Source organism: Podarcis bocagei (assembly GCF_964188305.1).
Source record: "Podarcis bocagei genome assembly, chromosome: 8".
NCBI lineage: Eukaryota > Metazoa > Chordata > Lepidosauria > Squamata > Lacertidae > Podarcis > Podarcis bocagei.
Window position 1 is genome coordinate 8,411,949 of NC_138133.1, and position 19,370 is coordinate 8,431,318.

Below are 19,370 nucleotides of genomic sequence, written 5' to 3' on the forward strand. Positions count from 1 at the left end.
CTTGCTGCAGAAAGCACTTTCAGAGCAAATGGCTCCAAAGGACTTGTGGAACGAAGCTTGGAATTGATGCCTTCTTCTGTAAAGTGGCCAGGGCAACTGGTGGTTTCTTTCTGGTGGTCCTCAAGACCTCGGTGAAAACAAGAGGAAAACAATGAAAACCTTTCTAAAAACAAACATCAGTGAAAGGCAATTCAGAACTCAGTTCCTTCTACACTCTGCTGCAGAATAAAAGGGGAGGATTCCTATGGAACGGGGGTGGGGCGGACCTCAAATATCTGGTAAATGTTCAAGTTAGTAAGGCTTCACTTTGACACCCTGTGCAGAAAGCCTGAACACCATATTGGGCTGAAACAGAAAGCTAGCTTTATTTCCCCCTCCCCTATGGGGCCCTGGTGTTAATACCACAGGTTTTTTTTGGTGGGGGGGGGTCCACTTTGAATAACAGCAGACGCCCCTCCTCACCGTTGGTGCTGAATTCTGCAGCCCCTCTCCCCAAGTGCTTTTTGCAAAGTTGCAAGTGTGGCATCAGATCCCAGCTAAGGAAAAAGCCTTCCAGGAAGAGAATTGTGAGGGTGTCGGGTGTGGACAGGTGATGGTGGTTCTGCACTCCTCACTGGCGCGGACAAGGAGTTTGTTACCTCTTTGTTTGCCAACTAGCTCCATACTGCACGCACAGATTGCTACTGGCTTTCCAGCCCTACCTGAAATTGCATCTAGGATCTTCCGTATGTAGCACATGTCCTTTGCCATTGTGCCTCAGAGCTTCCTCAGTCCCCATCTGTGGAAGAAGCCTGAGTTTTCAACTGGCATTCATCAGTATTTTTCTCTGATCCATCACCCCATTTTAACAACAGCAGTCTCCGTTGGAGCCCCATTAGTTACCGAGGTGAAAGAATCAAATGTGGAAATTCCTAAACTGATTTTGTTCATTGAAATACAAACTGACTTGAGGAAGGGTGTGTGTGTGGAGGAGGATGTCAGGGGCATTCTCTAGCCAAAAGAATGCACACCACAAATAGTTTAACTCCTTATTGTCAAAGATAGCACTTTGGTTGTTTCCTGGCTCCAAATACCCATGCACACCAATCGAGCAGCCAGGCAGCTATTCCCAGGTCAGCACTGTATGGGAGCAATTGCAGCAACAAGGGGCCACTCCCCCTGACAGGCTGTGCACACGCAACTGGAGTAGAAACTGCCTCCCCTCATCCCTCTTCAGTCCTCTCCTGGTGCAGGAGCCTGCCTTGCCTCCGACTCTTGCCTCCTGGCCGGGGCAGGTCCCCACAAACCACTGACCCCCTCTCCCAAGTTAGACTCCAGCCCCTCTTCCCCTAGTGCACCCACATCAGCATCCTGCCAATTCCTGACAGAGGGTGGGAAGCTATATGATGGAGATGGGCAATTCTGGAGAGCCCAGGGCCAAATTTGGCTCTCTGAAGAGCCTGGGCCTTGCCAATGCAGAAGTGTGTGGATATCAAGAGTGGAGCAGTTGGTCTTCCTGGAAAGTTCACTTTCAGGGAAATTGGGTGTGTATTTCTAGCCTGCCACCAGCCTTCCAGACCCTTTCCTGGCCCTCTGAGAACACTTAACTGCTGGCCAGGGCTGACAAAAGCAGCCTTGCTAAATTCTAATGTTGATAACGATGTCAAAGTTACTACAATTCAAAAGAAATCCCTATGCATGACTGTGCTATTGAAGCTTGCTCGAAAGAGCTCCTGTTTCTTGCCTAGCATCAGTGAGGGCAGAGTGCAACCAATTGCTCTCCTTTTGACCTTGGGTGAGCCTGCAGAATAACTCTGCTTAATTAGGCTGCCTTTGTGCTTCCAGGGAAGCAGTGGAGCTTAGCAGGAAGGGCTGTGATGCAAAGCAGGCTGCCCAAACTTTGCTGAAGGGATGAAAGCAGCTTTCTGACAGTTGCAAAAGCACCTAAACCACAAAAAGAGAGAGAGAGAAAGCTGCTCTTAAGCCTGCTATGGTGACTGGCAGGTCCCAAAATCTTCCGTCTCTGTAGCCTGAAGGCAAAGAATAGAGAATAAAAAAGGGCTTTCTAACAGGTGCGAGACGCTGATCTTTGCAGGTAGGAAACATCAAACATCATTGGGAGACAGGAGACATCTGTTCTGCTCTTGGATGTCCTTGCAGATTTCTTGTACCACCGTAGGCAAATATCTTGGGGCTCTGCTGTGTCTTCTTCAGCAGGCTGGTAGAGAACAAATCAGCGCTAAAAAAAGCAAAATCGAAATTCTGTACCAACAGTAACCCATATTCTGCTCCAAGAAACACTGAATTCTGACATTTATATCAATTATCAATTATTCAAATTAAAGCAACTGTGCATATTTTTGCTTATTTTGCTCATGTTTTAGTCTGCTTCTGCTGGTCTAGCCCTCCCCATTCTGGGGCTTCTGGAGGGCACCAGGTAGCAGAAGGCTGTGTCAGTGGGGAGGAAATGAGATTTACAGGAAGTGTTAGACTGTGTACACATTACCTTTTACTCTGGCTCCAGTGCTCTGCCATGGTTGGTGCTCAAACCTGAGTACCTGTGGCATTGACCATACTCCATATCCTTTAGTTCCTCAAGAAATACTGCTGTGTGATGCATTTTCCTTCAAACCAGCTTCCATCTGATTTGGCTGCCATTAAAGCTGAGGTTGCAACAGCCTCTGCACATGTGCAGATGACAGCTTCAGTAAATAGAGTTTTGAGGTTTGGAGCTGCAGAGAAACAAGCCAAGTAATGTGCATCGGGTGAAGAAAACCTCCTCCCCTTCTGGTGTATATTGCAGCATAAAAATGCAACTTGTAATGCAGCAGGAATAAACAACCATGATGTGTTTCAAGCTGCTAATGTGTAAGTAAAGGTAAAGGGACCGCTGACCATTAGGTCCAGTCATGACCGGTTCTGGGGTTGCGGCGCTCATCTCACTTTACAGGCCGAGGGAGCCAGCGTACAGCGTACAGGGTCATGTGGCCAGCATGACTAAGCCGCTTCTGGCGAACCAGAGCAGCGCACGGAAACGCCGTTTACCTTCCCGCCGGAGTGGTACCTATTTATCTACTTGCACTTTGACGTGCTTTCGAACTGCTAGGTTGGCAGGAGCTGGGACCGAGCAACGGGAGCTCACCCTGTCGCGGGGATTCGAACCGCTGACCTTCTGATCGGCAAGCCCTAGGCTCTGTGGTTTAACCCACAGCACCACATAGCTTTATTAAGCTACTTCAGCTTCTCAGATTTCACAAGGCATGATTCTTGCAAAGGGACTAGAAACTTACATTATTGAAAAAGGGGGGGGGGGTGAAAGCCCCAAGTCTCAAGAAGATGAGTTGTGCTTCCCAAATACCCAGCGACCTTGAATACACTGCCCATGTCCAGAATTTACCGGTAATGTCAGTGTCCATCTAAAACGGTGGTTCTCAAACTTTTTTCTCTGGGTCACACAGAATAAAAATTTGCTTGGGCCACACCAAATTTTTTATTGCTAAGGAATACTGTACACTGGAAGACATAACTAATATTGTCCTCTGTATCACTTGATGCTCTTGCTCTCGTTGTGAAAAGATATTTATTCATATTCTGCAAAAAATAATGATACCATACTACTCTGAAGTGTTTAAATGTCATTTGATTGTGCTTGAATCTTCCTCCCACACTTGCCACTCTCCCCGTCACACCCTTTGAGAACTATTGGTCTAAAATAAATGGGGTCTTCTTTGCACTACCTTTCTTCTAGTTTCTTTGAGGATCCAGTAGTGTAATTGAGTGTGCAAATGGGCACTGAGGTTCTGGGTTTTTTCGTGCCCTTCTCCGGGTGGGTCAGGCCTTCCCTGCCCCCTCATGTCTCCAGTGGGGCAGCAAGGGGTCTGGAAAAGAGAAAATATTTATCTTTCTCTGGGCAGCCTGATCTCACTGGATGTACAAAGTAGACTAGAGGCCTGAAAAAGATCTGCCCTGTTTTGGATTCTTGCCACTTCACCCACAAATCCTGCAAATCGCTTTCCGCTTGTGCAGGTTGGTACCAGCTCAGCACATCCTAGGAGTCCCATCACCAGGTGTACCAAAGAAAACTGCCTCTCTTCTTACTCATTATCTGGAGGCTTGTAAATGATTTATTTTGTTTTCTTGAGCAGCTTCAAGCAAAACAGTCAATGATCATATAAGCCCTGAATCCATTTCTAAGAAGAATGCCCAGGAAGAATTCACTTAAGAGCTTCTCTGAGCCTCTCAGCCAATAATCATCTCGTTCTAACTTTTCTTGTGGGACTTTCGCAGCCTTTGTGAGTGACATGTTTTATTTCAAGCAGGGATTTTAAAAATGCTCCACAAGACTAGGCTGAAATTAAACATCTAAACATGATACAGTGGTACCTCGCAAGACGAACGCCTCGCAAGACGGAAAACCCGCTAGACGAAAGGGTTTTCCGTTTTGGAGGCGCTTCGCAAGACAAATTTCCCTATGGGCTTGCTTCGCAAGACGACAGCCCATAGGGAAATATCCGGGACAGCGGGGAAGCGCAGCGTGTCTTCCCCACTGTCCTCGGACCTCCTCCGAAGCCGGGCGGTGGGGCGGGAATGCCTCCTCCCGCCGCCGCCGGGCTTCGGAACGGTGCTCCGAAGCCGGGCGGCGGGGCGGGAACACCTGCCCCCGCCGCCCGGCTTTGGAGCATCGTTCCGAAGCCGGGCGGCGGGGAGGGAACACCTTCTGAAGGCGGGCGGGGGGCGAAAGTCTTTGCTCCCCCCTGCCTGCCTGTCCCGGAGGGCTTTTGAAGGCAGGCGGGGGGGGGGGAGCAAAGACTTTCGCCCCCCGCCCGCCTTCAGAAGAGGTCCAGGAGAAGTCCTCCACTGTCCCGGGCCGATTTTAAAATGCCGCCCGCCAGCATTTTAAGATCGCCCGGACAGCGGAGAAGTCCTCCGCTGTCCCTGGGTTTTTTAAAATGCTGGGGGTGGGAAGAAAAGGCCTTGTCCCCCCCCCCAGCCTTCAGAAGAGGTCCGGGGACAGACTGTCCCCGGACCTGGTCTGAAGGCGGTTTCCCTAGGAACGCATTAATTGATTTTCAATGCATTCCTATGGGAAACCGTGCATCGCAAGACGAAAAACTCACAAGACGAAGAGACTTGCGGAACGAATTAATTTCGTCTTGCGAGGCACCACTGTAGTATAGGGGAAATGCCAGGCACTGAAGTAAATAAAAATACATATTAATGAGCAAATGACAGATTGGCCAGACTGAACGTCCTTCTCAAATCTGTTCCTTCGGCAGATCACTAATACTTAAATTAATAAAGTAGTATACATACTGAAATGGTGTTATGCGGAATTTACAATACAAATAGAAATTGGAGGGTTGAGAGATAGTAGCCTTTAGTCTTCCCAGACTCGGGACCTGCCTTTAAATTTTAAACTTTCCTCTATATCCGTCTTCTTTCTCTGTTTTCCTTCTCTTCTGCTTTTTTCCCTTCCTCCTCTCTCATGGGTGCAACTGGGGGTGGGGAGGGGCATCGCTTACCTGGGTTGCACATGAGATTGTGCCAGGGATGCTTCTACGCAAGGCACTTCGGATGAAGTTGCCATTCACTTCCTTGGCATATGGCGCCGCACAACATGGTTGTCCCTCCAGTCTTTATGTCCTGTGCCCCAACCTCAACTTGTCTTTCTCTTCTTAGAGAGTAGAAAGTCTGACCAGGTTTGGGGCTTCTTCTTTTTAAGATTGGAGGAAAAGCACAATTTTACGTGGCTGGCATCCAGAGCTACTCAAGGTGACGTTTCGCCTTTGGCAGAAACAGACACACCATGCCAAGGCGTGCCTACCAATGACACAAATGCCTTTGCTTCAACAATTAAACAAAAGTTTAACTCTTTGGCCTGTGTTCATATCATTGTTACAGTTATTTATAAATAACTGTATTTAAGTACAGTGGTACCTCAGGTTACATACGCTTCAGGTTACATACGCTTCAGGTTACAGACTCCGCTAACCCAGAAATAGTGCTTCAGGTTAAGAACTTTGCTTCAGGATGAGAACAGAAATCATGCTCTGGCGGCAGCAGGAGGCCCCATTAGCTAAAGTGGTACCTCAGGTTAAGAACAGTTTCAGGTTAAGAACGGACCTCCAGAACGAATTAAGTACTTAACCCGAGGTACCACTGTATTTAAAAATGAATCACATAAAATGCTCTTAAAATATTCATGTTGTGTCCCCCCCCAGCATATCTTTAATATATATTCAAGAATGGGCCTTTACCCTTGATGAGAATGCACTGGCATCTGTCTATTTCGAAACACAAACTGCTTTGTTAGCAGTGACCTTCCCAAGATGCAAGCCTGGGCAGCGTGTGTGGAGGTCCTGGGCTGATGTGGTCTAAAGGAAAGCAGAGCAAGATGTTTGCCACCAGCTTGGCTGCAGCAGTTCCTGGAGGTTTAGAGTCAGTTTTCCTGCTCCTAAATGGGCTCTCTTCCCAGGCTGATGAGCCCCATTTGCCCCTCACTCCTCTCTACAGCAGGGACGCGGGTGGCGCTGTGGGTTAAACCACTGAGCCTTGGGCTTGCTGATCAGAAGGTCGGCGGTTCAAATCCCCGCGACGGGGTGAGCTCCCGTTGCTCAGTCCCTGCTCCTGCCAACCGAGCAGTTCAAAAGCACCTCAAAGTGCAAGTAGATAAATAGGTACCACTCCGGCGGGAAGGTAAACAGCGTTTCTGTGCGCTGCTCTGGTTTGCCAGAAGCGGCTTAGTCATGCTGGCCACATGACCCGGAAGCTGTACGCCGGCTCCCTCGGCCAGTAAAGCGAGATGAGCGCCGCAACCCCAGAGTCGGTCACGACTGGACTTAATGGCCAGGGGTCCCTTTACCTTTACCTTACCTCTCTACAGCATGTGCAGAAACTGCCTTCTTGACCACTGGGCCCACTATTGGTCTGATCTGCTGGAGCCTGTCTTCACATGCAGAGGAAGTCCCTAACTTACTGAGGTTTGGAGACCCATTGGCTGCCCTCACCTGGTTTATTTGGCCAGTCAAAGCCATTCCTGGGGTGGGACCACTGTCACATGCTGACAGCTTCAAGGAGCCCCAGGTGAGAGCTGAGTGCAGGGTGGGGGTCCAAAGGGGGATAAACTATCCAAGAAGAAGTTAAATGTGGCCTCCACCAGAGATACTCCCCTTCCCCTAACGCGCCATACACCCCTTGAAATAATATTGGGAGAATATTACCCTCTCAGATTGGTTCCCTCAGAGTTGCATTCCATCTCTCCCCATCCTTTCCTTCCATGTCCTTCCCCCCCCCAAAGGCACAGCAACAACAAAGTTTGCACATATATACAAATGTTAAATTGTGGTGGCGTCACTGGTGTAGCTTAAGATACATCCTACTGTTGCTGTGGGCCTTGAAGCAACAGCTGGAGAAACCGTGTGGTGGGACATTCATCATGTTTAATTCTCACCGTGGCCTCTTAGAACAATAACTCCGTTCTTGCCAACTTCATGTGACAGCAGCTCCAGCAGCATATGGCATTCGTGTTTATAACAAGCGACTACGGGGACAGGTTAGTTCTAATGATATGAATTATTATGCAATATAGCATGCTGGAAACTCTTTGTATGCCCAGAGGCTAGGCTTTACCAGCTGTCTCTTATCCTTACCTGACCCAAAAAGCTGATTCTTTTCATCTGAATCTTCGTTTGTGAAGAGATCCTGTTAATTTGAATTAAGTTCCAATGGGTATTCCATAAGGTGGTTGTGACGTTTCGATGGTAACATCAAGAGTATAGAGTATTTGGTGTGGGAAGTTTTCTTTCTGGTTGGGAGAAAATTAGTTTAACTTTCGCATGGGGCCTTAGCTGACAGCTGTGAGTGAAAATTTCCCACCTGCAAAATGAGGATAAATTGTCTGCACATTTCATTTGGTGGGTGCAGGTACAGCCATTTCAGCTAGGCAGCATGACGGGGGCAGGACTAAAGAGGCCAGGAATAGTTTATATATGGCCAGGAGCTGGTCAGTTGAGGGGGGGTCTGTTAAACGGAGAGCCGCATTTGTAGGACAGTTGCAATTGTTGGTGTTTGTGGAGTCAGCCAGAAGATGGAGAAGAAGACAGCAGAGGAAAGGAGGGCAGAAAGAAGAGCTTGGAAGTAATTATTATTATTATTATTATTATTATTATTATTATTATTATTATTTATTTATTTATACCCCGCCCATCTGGCTGAGTTTCCCCAGCCACTCTGGGCGGCTCCCAATCAGTGTTAAAAACAGTACAGCGTTACATATTAAAAACTTCCCTGAACAGGGCTGCCTTAAGATGTCTTCTGAATGTCAGGTAATTATTTATCTCTTTGACATCTGATGGGAGGGCGTTCCACAGGGCGGGTGCCACTACCGAGAAGGCCCTCTGTCTGGTTCCCTGTAGCCTCACTTCTCGCAATGAGGGAACTGCCAGAAGGCCCTCGGCGCTGGATCTCAGTGTCCGGGCTAAACGATGGGGGTGGAGACGATGGGGGTGGAAGTAGGTGGAATGGCTTGGTGGCTGAAGATTAGCTCAAGATAGCTGAATCAGTTGGCTCAGGCTGAAGAGACGATGGGAGGACTTGCTTGCAGCAGAGAGGCAACGAATGAGCAGAGGGAATTTCAGAGGAGCATGACTGATTCGGTCGCACTGGGCGCAGAGCCTCGGGGGCACCACAACTATGGAAGGTGAGAGGCGGGGTGCCGAATTTTGGCATTGCACATGGCGCCACTGAAATGTGAGACCCCCAAATCCACCACTGGAATAAGGAACATTGTACTCTCCTTTTGCTCGGTTGGCCAGTGTCCATGAGAATGCTTCTTGCTTACCTGGTTGGAAGATAGGAAAAGGGCTCTGCAAGTGTATATCACTACTACGGAAAGTTCAAATTTGCCTTTGTTGCTGTGCCGACTTTTGTTTCTGGCCCTGTGCTGTTCTGGCATGTAGTGCCTGAAGGCTGCTTAGAAAGGAATGAGCCCTTGGGCTCAAGGCCGGCCCACCCATGAGGCAAGGTGAGGCAGCTGTCTCAGGCAGCAGAATCCACAAGGGGCAGCAGTCTCAGTGCCAATATTTCTTTCTCCCTTGTTCCTGATGTAGATCTTCCCTCACACCTTCCCTGGTGGCGGTGGGGGGGGCACCATTTTGGGGTCTGCCAAAATGTCTTGGGTATGAAAATGGTTCCCCTTTCCTGCGGTAGGCAGAGCAAAAAGCTTCGAAGTTGCCTGGCCCCTCAATTCTTGGTCTTCACCCCGAGATTTTACATGTTCCACGCAAGAAGGTCAAAGTGCTGGAATTTAAGGTCAAGCCCAGAAACATACCTTTCATTTCTCCTGTTACACTACCTGTGATTTATGTATTTTGGTATTCTCCACTTTCATTTCTAGAGAGATGTATTTAATCCTGTTCTGTTAAGAGATGAGTGGTGCTCAATTAAGTTTTTATTGTATTCCAGAAACTGTGGGAGAAGGGGCTCATTACTAAACAACTCCACAAATCTTTTTAATGCAAATGAAATCTGAAGGGGGAAAGGCTTCTAAATCACGCAGACACTTAATTAGAATTGGAAACATTACATTTCATTGATTATTATTTTTTAAATAGGGAGTGCTTACGATACATTTCAAAGGCTTCATTTTTGCCAAACTATAGACCGTTTTTCAGCATAATAAAATCAAAGCATACCTCATGCCTGGCTTCATTTTTTAAAACAAGGCTTTTGCAGGAACTGCCAAACGAATGCCAAAAGGACTAGCAGGAAACTCTGGAGTCCTAAGGGTGAAGCTTTTGAACATTTGAAATGTTCACATTGGGAAGTTTCCCCTTTTGTTTCTCGTGGCATTACAATTTACTGCCGCTTGTCATTTCCGTAGGGGCTTCGCCCTAGGAGTCCTCAGATGGTATTATTGTAATGCCGTTAAGCAGAGCTATCATAATAAATAAAGGCAGAAGGCAGATGCCAGCAGGAATAAAAGATTCGGGATTTTCTGCTTATAACTTGCTGCTGCTGCTACTCCCAGTTTATGCATTCAACAGAACAAAGTGGCAAAGCTTGCAAAACGGGTAACCTTTCCCCTATCATTCCATGTTTCTGGGCAAGGAAAAGGTGGTAACTTTTCATCAGACAGAGGGCAAAGTCACTAAGATGCTCAGGGGGTTTATTTTGGGGAAGGCGGAAGAGGCAGAGTCCCACCCCCTCCCCAGTTCTAGACCACATAAGATTATTCTCCCAGAGTACCTCAATCTGGGCTATTGTGAGGTTTTAAATTACAAGTGATTTATTCTTGAATATACCCAAGGGCAATTACTGAACTCTGCTACGAGGTTACATACATAAATGGTTTTCATATGCATGTTAAATGGGGTGGTGTAGCCCCCTAGCCGTTGTCCTCTCTGCTAGAGCTACTCCAAGGCATTGGGGCACCTGACAGAAACCACAAAATGGTGCCCTGTCCCCGCAAGTAGGAAAGAAGGAATGAGTGAAGATGGACATTGGGAACAAGCAGGGGAATCAAATTAACCTTACCAGATGGCTGAAGTGGGAATCAAATGCTATAATGGGAGGGGATGGGGAAGGCCTGCTCTTCATGTGACTGGGTGGTGCAGAGCCCAGGAGACCCCAGAGGGCACAGACCAGTTGACATATATACATGGAATGGGTGTGTGTTTTTGGGGGGAGACACTCAATATGCCAGCAAGTTTGGAAAACTCAGCAGTGGCCAGAGAATTGGAGAAGATCAGTCAACATCCCAATCCCAAAGAAGGGCAGTGCCAAAGAATGCTCCAACTACTGCACAACTGCGCTCATTTCACACGCTAGCAAGGTTATGCTTAAAATTCTACAAGGCAGGCTTAAGCAGTATGTGGACCGAGAACTCCCAGAAGTGCAAGCTGGATTTCAAAGAGGCAGAGGAACCAGAGACCAAATTGCAAACATGCGATTATGGAGAAATCTAGAGAGTTCCAGAAAAACATCTACTTCTGCTTCATTGACAACGCAAAAGCATTTGATTGTGTTGACCACAGCAAACGATGGCAAGTTCTTAAAGAAATGGGAGTGCCTGATCACCTCATCTGTCTCCTGAGAAATCTCTATGTGGGACAAGAAGCTACAGTTAGAACTGGATATGAAATAACTGATTGGTTCAAAATCGGGAAAGGAGTATGACAAGGCTGTATATTTTCTCCCTGCTTATTTAACCTATATGCAGAATTCATCATGCGAAAGGCTGGACTGGATGAATCCCTAGCCGGAATTAAGATTGCCGGAAGAAATATCAACAACCTCAGATATGCAGATGACACAACCTTGATGGCAGAAAGTGAGGAGGAATTAAAGAACCTTTTAATGAGGGTGAAAGAGGAGAGCGCAAAATATGGTCTGTAGCTCAACATCAAAAAAATTAAGATCATGGCCACTGGTCCCATCACCTCCTGGCAAACAGAAGGGGAATAAATGGGAGGCAGTGAGAGATTTTACTTTCTTGGGTTCCATGATCACTGCAGATGGTGACAGCAGTCACGAAATTAAAAGACACCTGCTTCTTGGGAGAAATGCAATAACAAACCTAGACAGCATCTTAAAAAGCAGAGACATCACCTGCCAACAAAGGTCTGTATAGTTAAAGCTATAGTTTTCCCAGTAGTGATGTATGGAAATGAGAGCTGGACCATAAAGAGGGCTGATCGCTGAAGAATTGATGCTTTTGAATTATGGTGCTGGAGGAGACTCTTGAGAGTCCCATGGACTGCAAGAAGATCAAACCTCTCCATTCTGAAGGAAATCAGCTCTGAGTCCTCACTGGAAGGACAGATCCTGAAGCTGAGGCTCCAATACTTTGGACACCTCATGAGAAGAGAAGACTCCCTGGAAAAGACCCAGATGTTGGGAAAGATGGAGGGCACAAGGAGAAGGGGACGACAGAGGACGAGATGGTGGGACAGTGTTCTCGAAGCTACCAGCATGAGTCTGACCAAGCTACGGGAGGCAGTGGAAGACAGGAGTGCCCGGCATGCTCTGGTCCATGGGGTCATGAAGAGTCGGACACGACTAAACGACTAAACAACAAAATTGTCCTTCACCTCAGGAAGCCAGACCCTCATACACCCAAACTCCTTTTGCATGTGTATACACACCCCATTGAGCGCGACATCGCACTTTCTCAGCATACTGCTATTTCAGCTTCTAATTGCTACTGGGAAAAGCAGTCCAATTACTTGCTAAACTATGGCTGCAAGATTTCAGTGGTAGGTTAATCAATTAGGAAGTAATTGATTAGCTGGTAGGGGACCAATTTTCATCGGTGAGGATAAATTGTAATCAGGGGTGGTGGTGAATTGAAGGCACACATTTTGATGTTCTTTAGGTTCAGAAGAATCACTATAGCAGTTAACTAAAGAGGAAGCATGGAAGATGGCCTTACCTTCTGAGTGGAGCTTTTGCTTATAAAACAGCAATATCCTTAGATATTTCATAAAGGCATCTAGTTTGAGGATTTGTGTTGACAAAACAGGTAACTGTGTTTATATTTTAAACATTGGTTAATCAACTGGACTTTTTATTTGGTTGACATCCTACCTGAAGCCCATTCAACATTTCAGAATCCATCTAAAAGGTCGTGCGATAAATATGTCATGTGAACTGGAGCCCAGTCAGTTGAGATGATGGCCTCTCGGAGTTTGGGGAAACATCATATGATGAGGATATTTGTGGAAAAGTTAGAGCAGAACCATACCAGGACAGAAGGCATCATCAACCCAAATCTATGTAACGATGATTCTGTAGGTGGGAAGAGCTTTATTTGGCAGCAATCTCTCATTTTGTTAATTCTCAAGTGTAACCATCCTTAGCTGCATAGACACACTTCTTACAGGTCTAGTGCACAGGCTCCCACACATGTGTGAAAACAGAAGAATACATAGAATCATAGAATCTTAAAGTTGGAAGGGACCTCAAGGGACATCTAGTCTAACCTTGCAATGCAGGAATCTCAGCTAAAGCATCCATGACAGATGACCGCCCAACCTCTGCTTAAAAACCTCCAAGGAAGGAGAGTTCGCCACCTCTCGTGGGAGTTTGTGCCGCTGCTGAACAGCTCTTGCTGTCAGAAAGTTTTTTTTGAATGTTTAGTTGGAATCTCCTTTCTTGCACCTTGAAACCATTGTTTGAGTCCTCCCCTCCAGAGCAGGAGAAAACAAGCATGCTCCCTCCTCCATGCGACGGCCCTTAAGACATTTGAAGATGGCTATCACATCTCCTCTCAGTCTCCTCTTTTGCAGGCTAAACATTCCCAGCCCCTTCAGGCGCTCCTCATAAGGCTTAGTTTCCAGACCCTTGATCATATTGGTTGCCCTCCTCTGCACACGTTCCAGCTTGTCAACACCCTCCTTAAAATGTGGTGCCCAGAACTGGACAGAGTATTCCAAGTGTGGTCTGACTAAGGCAGAAGAGAGTGGTACTATTCCTTCCCTTGACCAGGACACTATATTTCTGTTGATGCAGCCTAGAATAGCATAAGCTTTTTTTGCTGCTGCACCACACTGTTGACTCATGTTAAGCTTGTGGTCCACCAAACCCCCTAGATCCTTTTCAAATGCACTGCTAGTAAGCCAGGTGGCGCCTATTGATAGGGTTGCCATACTGTCAGTGGCGTAGCGTGGGTTGTCAGCACCCGGGGCAAGGCAAGTAATTTGCGCCCCCTAACCCGTGGATTTGCTCCCCCTAACCCGTGGATTTGCACCCCTAACCCCCAGATGTTGCGCCCGGTGCGGCCGGCCCCCCCTGCACCCCCACGCTACGCCACTGCATACTGTTCTACAACTGTACCGATACAGAGAAGGGTAGAAGGAAGCTGTTTTTGTAAGAGGAAACCTGCAGAAATAACTCTGCCAATGCAGGTTGCTATCAAGCAGCATGGAAAGAGGACGGTCTGCTAGGATGGTCAAGTCTGTGGCCAGAGACAGTATTGAAGGCCAGCTCTTCTTCCCCCCAAAACTGGGGTTGGCATCAGATTGATGGTGGACTGGGTGAAGTCCTCTGTCTTATAATCCTTGAAGCTTCTCAAACTTGCTATAAGCTGATCTCTTGAGGCTGCATGAAAGAATAACACAAGCACAGAAGGGCTCCACTGATTCTTCTGAGGGGGAACGCTCTACCAATCTGAAAAGTAAGCCCCGCCAGCCACCCCCCAAATCATCGTGCTTTTCTCCCCATCCTCATTTTGTTTTTTCTCCCGCTCCCCCAGAAGTTTGCTGGAAAAGTTCCGTTTGGAATTTTTGTCTCGGGACTATATGATCAATGAAAGTGACAAGGCTGGTTCAAAATTAGCCTTGCTAGTATTCAAAACGGCATTTTGGGTGCTGAATGGTACCACTGTGTTTGTGCGCAAACATTTGCACACGTATGTGTGGACTAGAGACAAGGTGCATCCGCTCACTCACTTGGTGATGGGTTTATTTTCTGGAAGCTAAATCATGAAGTCTGGCAAGGGCTGTAGCAGTTTGCACCGATGCACCAGAAAATAACGGCTGGGACAGCGTGATAACACCAGCTCCATGCATTCAAACTCATGCATTGACTCAATGCATGATGTGGGAGTAGGACTGTCCCCAATAGCCCCCCCCCCCGCTGTAGCACACCCTACTGTTTCCATGTTGACATGGACATGTGCAAAAAAGAGCCTTCACATGTACAGCTGCATGCATGAATGCTTATGTGCAATCAGGAAACCCACAAAAACCAAGTTCCCCATTGTGTGGAGGCCTTTGCATGTATCACAGTATATGTGACGCCTTTCTTTGCAGACAATAGGTAGGCTGGTGTAGCACACAGCTTTGAGAACAGGCCTCCCTGCAGCCTGGCTCACATCCAATATTTAAAAAATACTTTCTAGAGTTTCAGAAAACAGAACATCTTTAGGTATTTGGTCAAAACTAGAAATTTGCCAAGTGATTACTCTTGCAACAGCATAGCAAAACCTTTGTACAAGACAGCCTCTTACTCCACCGTCACTTTAGACTCCTCAACCTTCTGCGTTGTGAAATAGTGTGAAATATTTGAAAACATGCATGTACAGCTGAGGAATATATTAACATGTTAAAAAGCTGGAAAGCTTTTTTCAAGTTTTTCAGTTCCTTTCATTTTCTATCTCTGGTGTATAAAGCGCAGAGTTTACATTTAGAAGTCATGGGTCTCTCTCATTATGCTAGTATTTTCAAGAATACTCTATTCAATGAAATGGGGTGAAATACAACTAAAACAAAAGTGCAGGATCTATTTTCCATTGTGACACTTGTGTGTTTGGTCTCATGCATCAGATATACACTGAGCATGTGCACGCATGCACACACTAATTTATCCATGCATCTATGCATACTTCTCCACCTGCGCATATACACATCACGCATTCCCACCCATGCATACACACACATGCACATCTTGATCTCTCTGCTGGACAGACTCAAGCTGTGCACAATTACGGTGCCAACGTCTGCTGCCAGCCCACCCAAATGCAGACAGCACCCTGTTGCAGCTGCTGCCACTATGGTTTGCATTGCCAATAATGATGGCAAGCTGCTGGTGAGCTTGCCACTGGAGACACATGGTTCTGCTTGCAAACATCCCTTGCTGCCATCATAATACTCCTCTTCCTCCTCTCTTTCCAGACCAAATGGATGGAGGTGAGGTAATGAAATGGCACAACAGTGGGGGCAAGTTGAGAAATGATTTGGTGGAGGAATGCAGTGTCTCTTCATCTTACCTTACCTTCCCCTTACCTTCCCCGCCCCAACCTGGCCACAGTGATCCATGTGACGGTCACCTCCAGGCTTGACTACTGTAATTCGCTCTACGCGGGGCTGCCCTTGAAGCTGTCCCAGAAACTCCAGCGGGTGCAGAATGCTGCAGCGAGGCTCCTCACGGGGTCTCTGCCGTGGGAGCATATTCACCCAGTGCTTTTCCAGCTGCACTGGCTCCCGGTGGAGTACAGGGTCAGATTTATGGTGCTGCTTTTGACCTTTAAAGCCCTTCACGGCCTAGGACCCTCGTACCTATGGGACCGCCTCTCCCGGTATGCCCCATGGAGAGCCTCAAGGTCCATAAATAGCAACACCCTAGTGGTCCCGGGTCCTAAGGAAGTTAGATTAGCTTCAACCAGAGCCAGGGCCTTTTCAGCTCTGGCTCCGGCTTGGTGGAACGCTCTGCCTCATGAGACCAGGGCCCTGCAGGATCTGATTTCTTTCCGCAGGGCCTGTAAGACAGAGTTGTTCCGCCTGGCCTTTGGCTTGGAGCCAATTTGATTCCCTCCCCCTCTTTCTTTTTCCTTTCTCCTCCTGTGATGAGGCTGCATTTTAATAGTTTAATGTTTCAATATTTTAATTGTATTTTAATCTTGTATTTCCATTTCTGGTTGGGACGGGCCCATGTCAGCTTTGGCACGTGGTCCAGAGAACGATTAGCAAGACCAGAGGCTTGGAGTCGGGGTCTTTGGCCAACGCCAAACCCAAAGAATTTGGGTCAGAGTCAGAGGTCTGGCAAAACGGTTGACTAGGGCATAAGGGCCACCCTCTCTCAGATTGATGCCATGAGCCTGAGCTTTTCTGTGATATGTGTCCTTTACATATTTCTCTGTGTTTCTGTGTGAAAGGAAGATCTCCGAATCGGGGATAGAAAAGGGGAGCACCTGTTTTACATTATGTTTTTATTTCCGTTATATGAGGGCATGCAGTTTTGTCAAGAAAGATTGCCAAGTACGTGCAAAGTCTCCCTTCCGACCCCTGAAAGAAGTCGTTCAAACAAAGGCCTAGAAGCAGTGTGTCCAAACTCACGTTCAAATTGTGTTTGTAGTCACTTCACTCAGCTTTCACAGTGCACCCAAGTAAATGGAAATTGCAGACACCCTTATGATGCTTTTGTGCAATCATATGCACTAGGACAGCTCACACATGCACACAAACAGGAAAAAAACATTTTCTGGTTTGTCGTCTGCCTTTGCGCCCTCCATTTCTGGGAATCAGCAAAGAAGGTAAAATTTTGTTCAGGCCAGTAAAATGCTTCCAATACACAATCACTAGCTCTTCTGGAACTTGGACAAAATGAAGCACCTTCGTTATGCAAGTTTCCCTAATGGGAAAACCATTAGATGTGCAAGGAAAATAATACTCTTCAAAGGTGGCTTGTGTCTGGTTTGTTGTTATTGTTGCTACCAAACGCCTTATACATGAACATTTCGCTTTCTCGTGCAGATGTCTTTAAAGCCTGGTCTTCTCTATGACGGAAAACTTCTTAATAGCCCTCTGTCCTCAGCATCCTTACTAAGCAGCAAGTCACACTGAACATAGCAGGACTTACTTCTGAGTCAATATGCTTGGGAGCGTGTTGCAATTTTTCTTTTCAACGCCTTTCACGATCAATAACTTCCTAGGTTCTTTACCAAAAACACTGTGAAAGTATTCATAATGTAATATATCTGTAAGATTTCTAGCGTTACACAGTAGTCCTGCAAACAGAATGACTTAAATCTTGAGGCAATTAAATCGTTTGCTTGATTTTATTTAGAATGTGTCCAACACAATTCTCCATTTGGGTTCCACATTTCAAACTCACCCTTTGTATTCTTAGGAACATTATATGAAGTCTTAAAAACTTGTTTGATAGAAGAGGGAATGTGAATTCTTAGTGACCCTGCTGCACATTTATATGTTAACTGATTCTCTCTGTCATGGGACTCAAAAGTACTTATCTATTATGTTGGGTGGGTAGGGAAATCCAGGCATACAAATAGTCACAGGAATGCCTTAGGTCTTAAAAATCGGACTTTGCTTTTGTACTTGGACCATCATTTCGGACCTAATACCATACACTTAAGCTTAACTCTTCTGCATTTTGTCTAACTTTCTTGTTCAATCGTTGCAGAAGCGGACAGTTAAATACACTGTTCCAAAAGTACCTTGTCCTATTGGGAAGAGGAAAACCATTTGGCTCCTCACAGCCCCTTGACTTGGGTTCATCTGGTGTCAAAGCCTTCATATGATCACATTGCTTTTATTGGTGAACAACAGCACACCACAATATCACCATAGCTAGCACATTTTGACCAACTGGGTGCTTTTCCTTTTTTTGTTTTTAACACTAGAGCGTCTGTCTTTGTTAGAATTTCTTTTTTTCTTTTTTTTTATGAACCAAAGGTCATATTACAGAGCACAAATGAGGTCTAAAATTTAGCCACAGCAGACCACAGCTCCACAGAAAAGAAAACACATCTTCAAGTTAGGTTGACCTGCTTGAAAACATAGATTAAAAACAGCACAGCAAACATGGATCTGCAATGCACTGCTTCCTTATTTAAATATTAACTGCTTCGTTTTACATGGAAATGAACTAAGCAACGATGGATGGAATTTCCAGAACCGCCCGGTTGGTTTTGCTGTGCCATGGGGGGGGGGCGGGGGGGGGGGAGAGAAGCAGGCGACAAGTGTGGCTCAGATGGAAGAAGAGGGTGGGGTGGGGAAGGGGGCAAGTGATACAATCTCAACATCTGCGCTAAAGTGACTTGTTAATGATCAACCGATCATTCGCCAGTTTCAAAATATAATCTTATACAACATTTCCCCTCCCTCCCTCTGTAAACAGATCTGTTCATAAATAATTTGGACGTCTCCATGACATTCATGATATCTAACAGAAGCTGAAGTAGAAAAAGGATGGATGTGGTGTACAGCATTGAGGAAATGTCAAAGAGTACTTCATCGTTGTCGTGTTGTTTTGTTTAGCGTCTGATGGGCGGGTTGCACGTAGCATCAGCCATCGGACACAGGGGGGGTCACCCACCCGTATTTTTCATGGGTCTTCACCAAGCTCTTAAATGTTGCTTCGGCTTCCTTGCGGCTGAAGGACTTTTTTGATTTCCCGGCTTTTCTGCAGATGCGTCCCTGTGTAAAAGAAAACAAAGTGGGGGGGGGGAGATAGAAAGGTGTGTTCAGTACCCCAATGCAGATGCAAGCATTAAATAAATCCCTCCTAGCAACACGAATTCATCAGCCCTCTTCAGTAAGAACATATCCGTGGGCTCTCACAGATGTGTGGGTCAAGTTTCCTTCCTGGATGACAATGCATGAGTTGGCCACAACTCCAGCTAAGGCATGACTGATACAAGTTTCTTATGTGCACAGGAGACAATTCCAGATTGATCAGAGTACGTGTCTTCATGGAAGTAGTCCTGACACATACCGTATTTTTCGCTCTATAGGAAGCACCGGACCAAAGGAGGGGGGAGAACAGGGAAATTTGTTTTTCTTGTTCTCCCCCTGTAAAACAAGGAGTTCCCGCTGCGCTCTGGAGGCTTCAGGCAGCTACCTTGGAAGCCTGGAGAGCGAGAGGGTTTGGTG

The 19,370-nt window shown here is 46.6% G+C and overlaps 1 protein-coding gene across 1 annotated transcript in view; it reads right to left on the minus strand.

Moving 5' to 3' along the window:
- Positions 1-17,519: 17,519 nt before the first annotated feature.
- UBE2QL1 (ubiquitin conjugating enzyme E2 QL1) overlaps positions 17,520-19,370 on the minus strand; it is a 35,484-nt gene continuing 33,633 nt past the window's right edge. Inside the window, exon 2 of the mRNA XM_081206578.1 lies at positions 17,520-18,914. Coding sequence (XP_081062704.1) covers positions 18,783-18,914 — 132 coding nt within the window. The 3' untranslated portion in view covers positions 17,520-18,782. The remainder of the gene's footprint in view (positions 18,915-19,370) is intronic.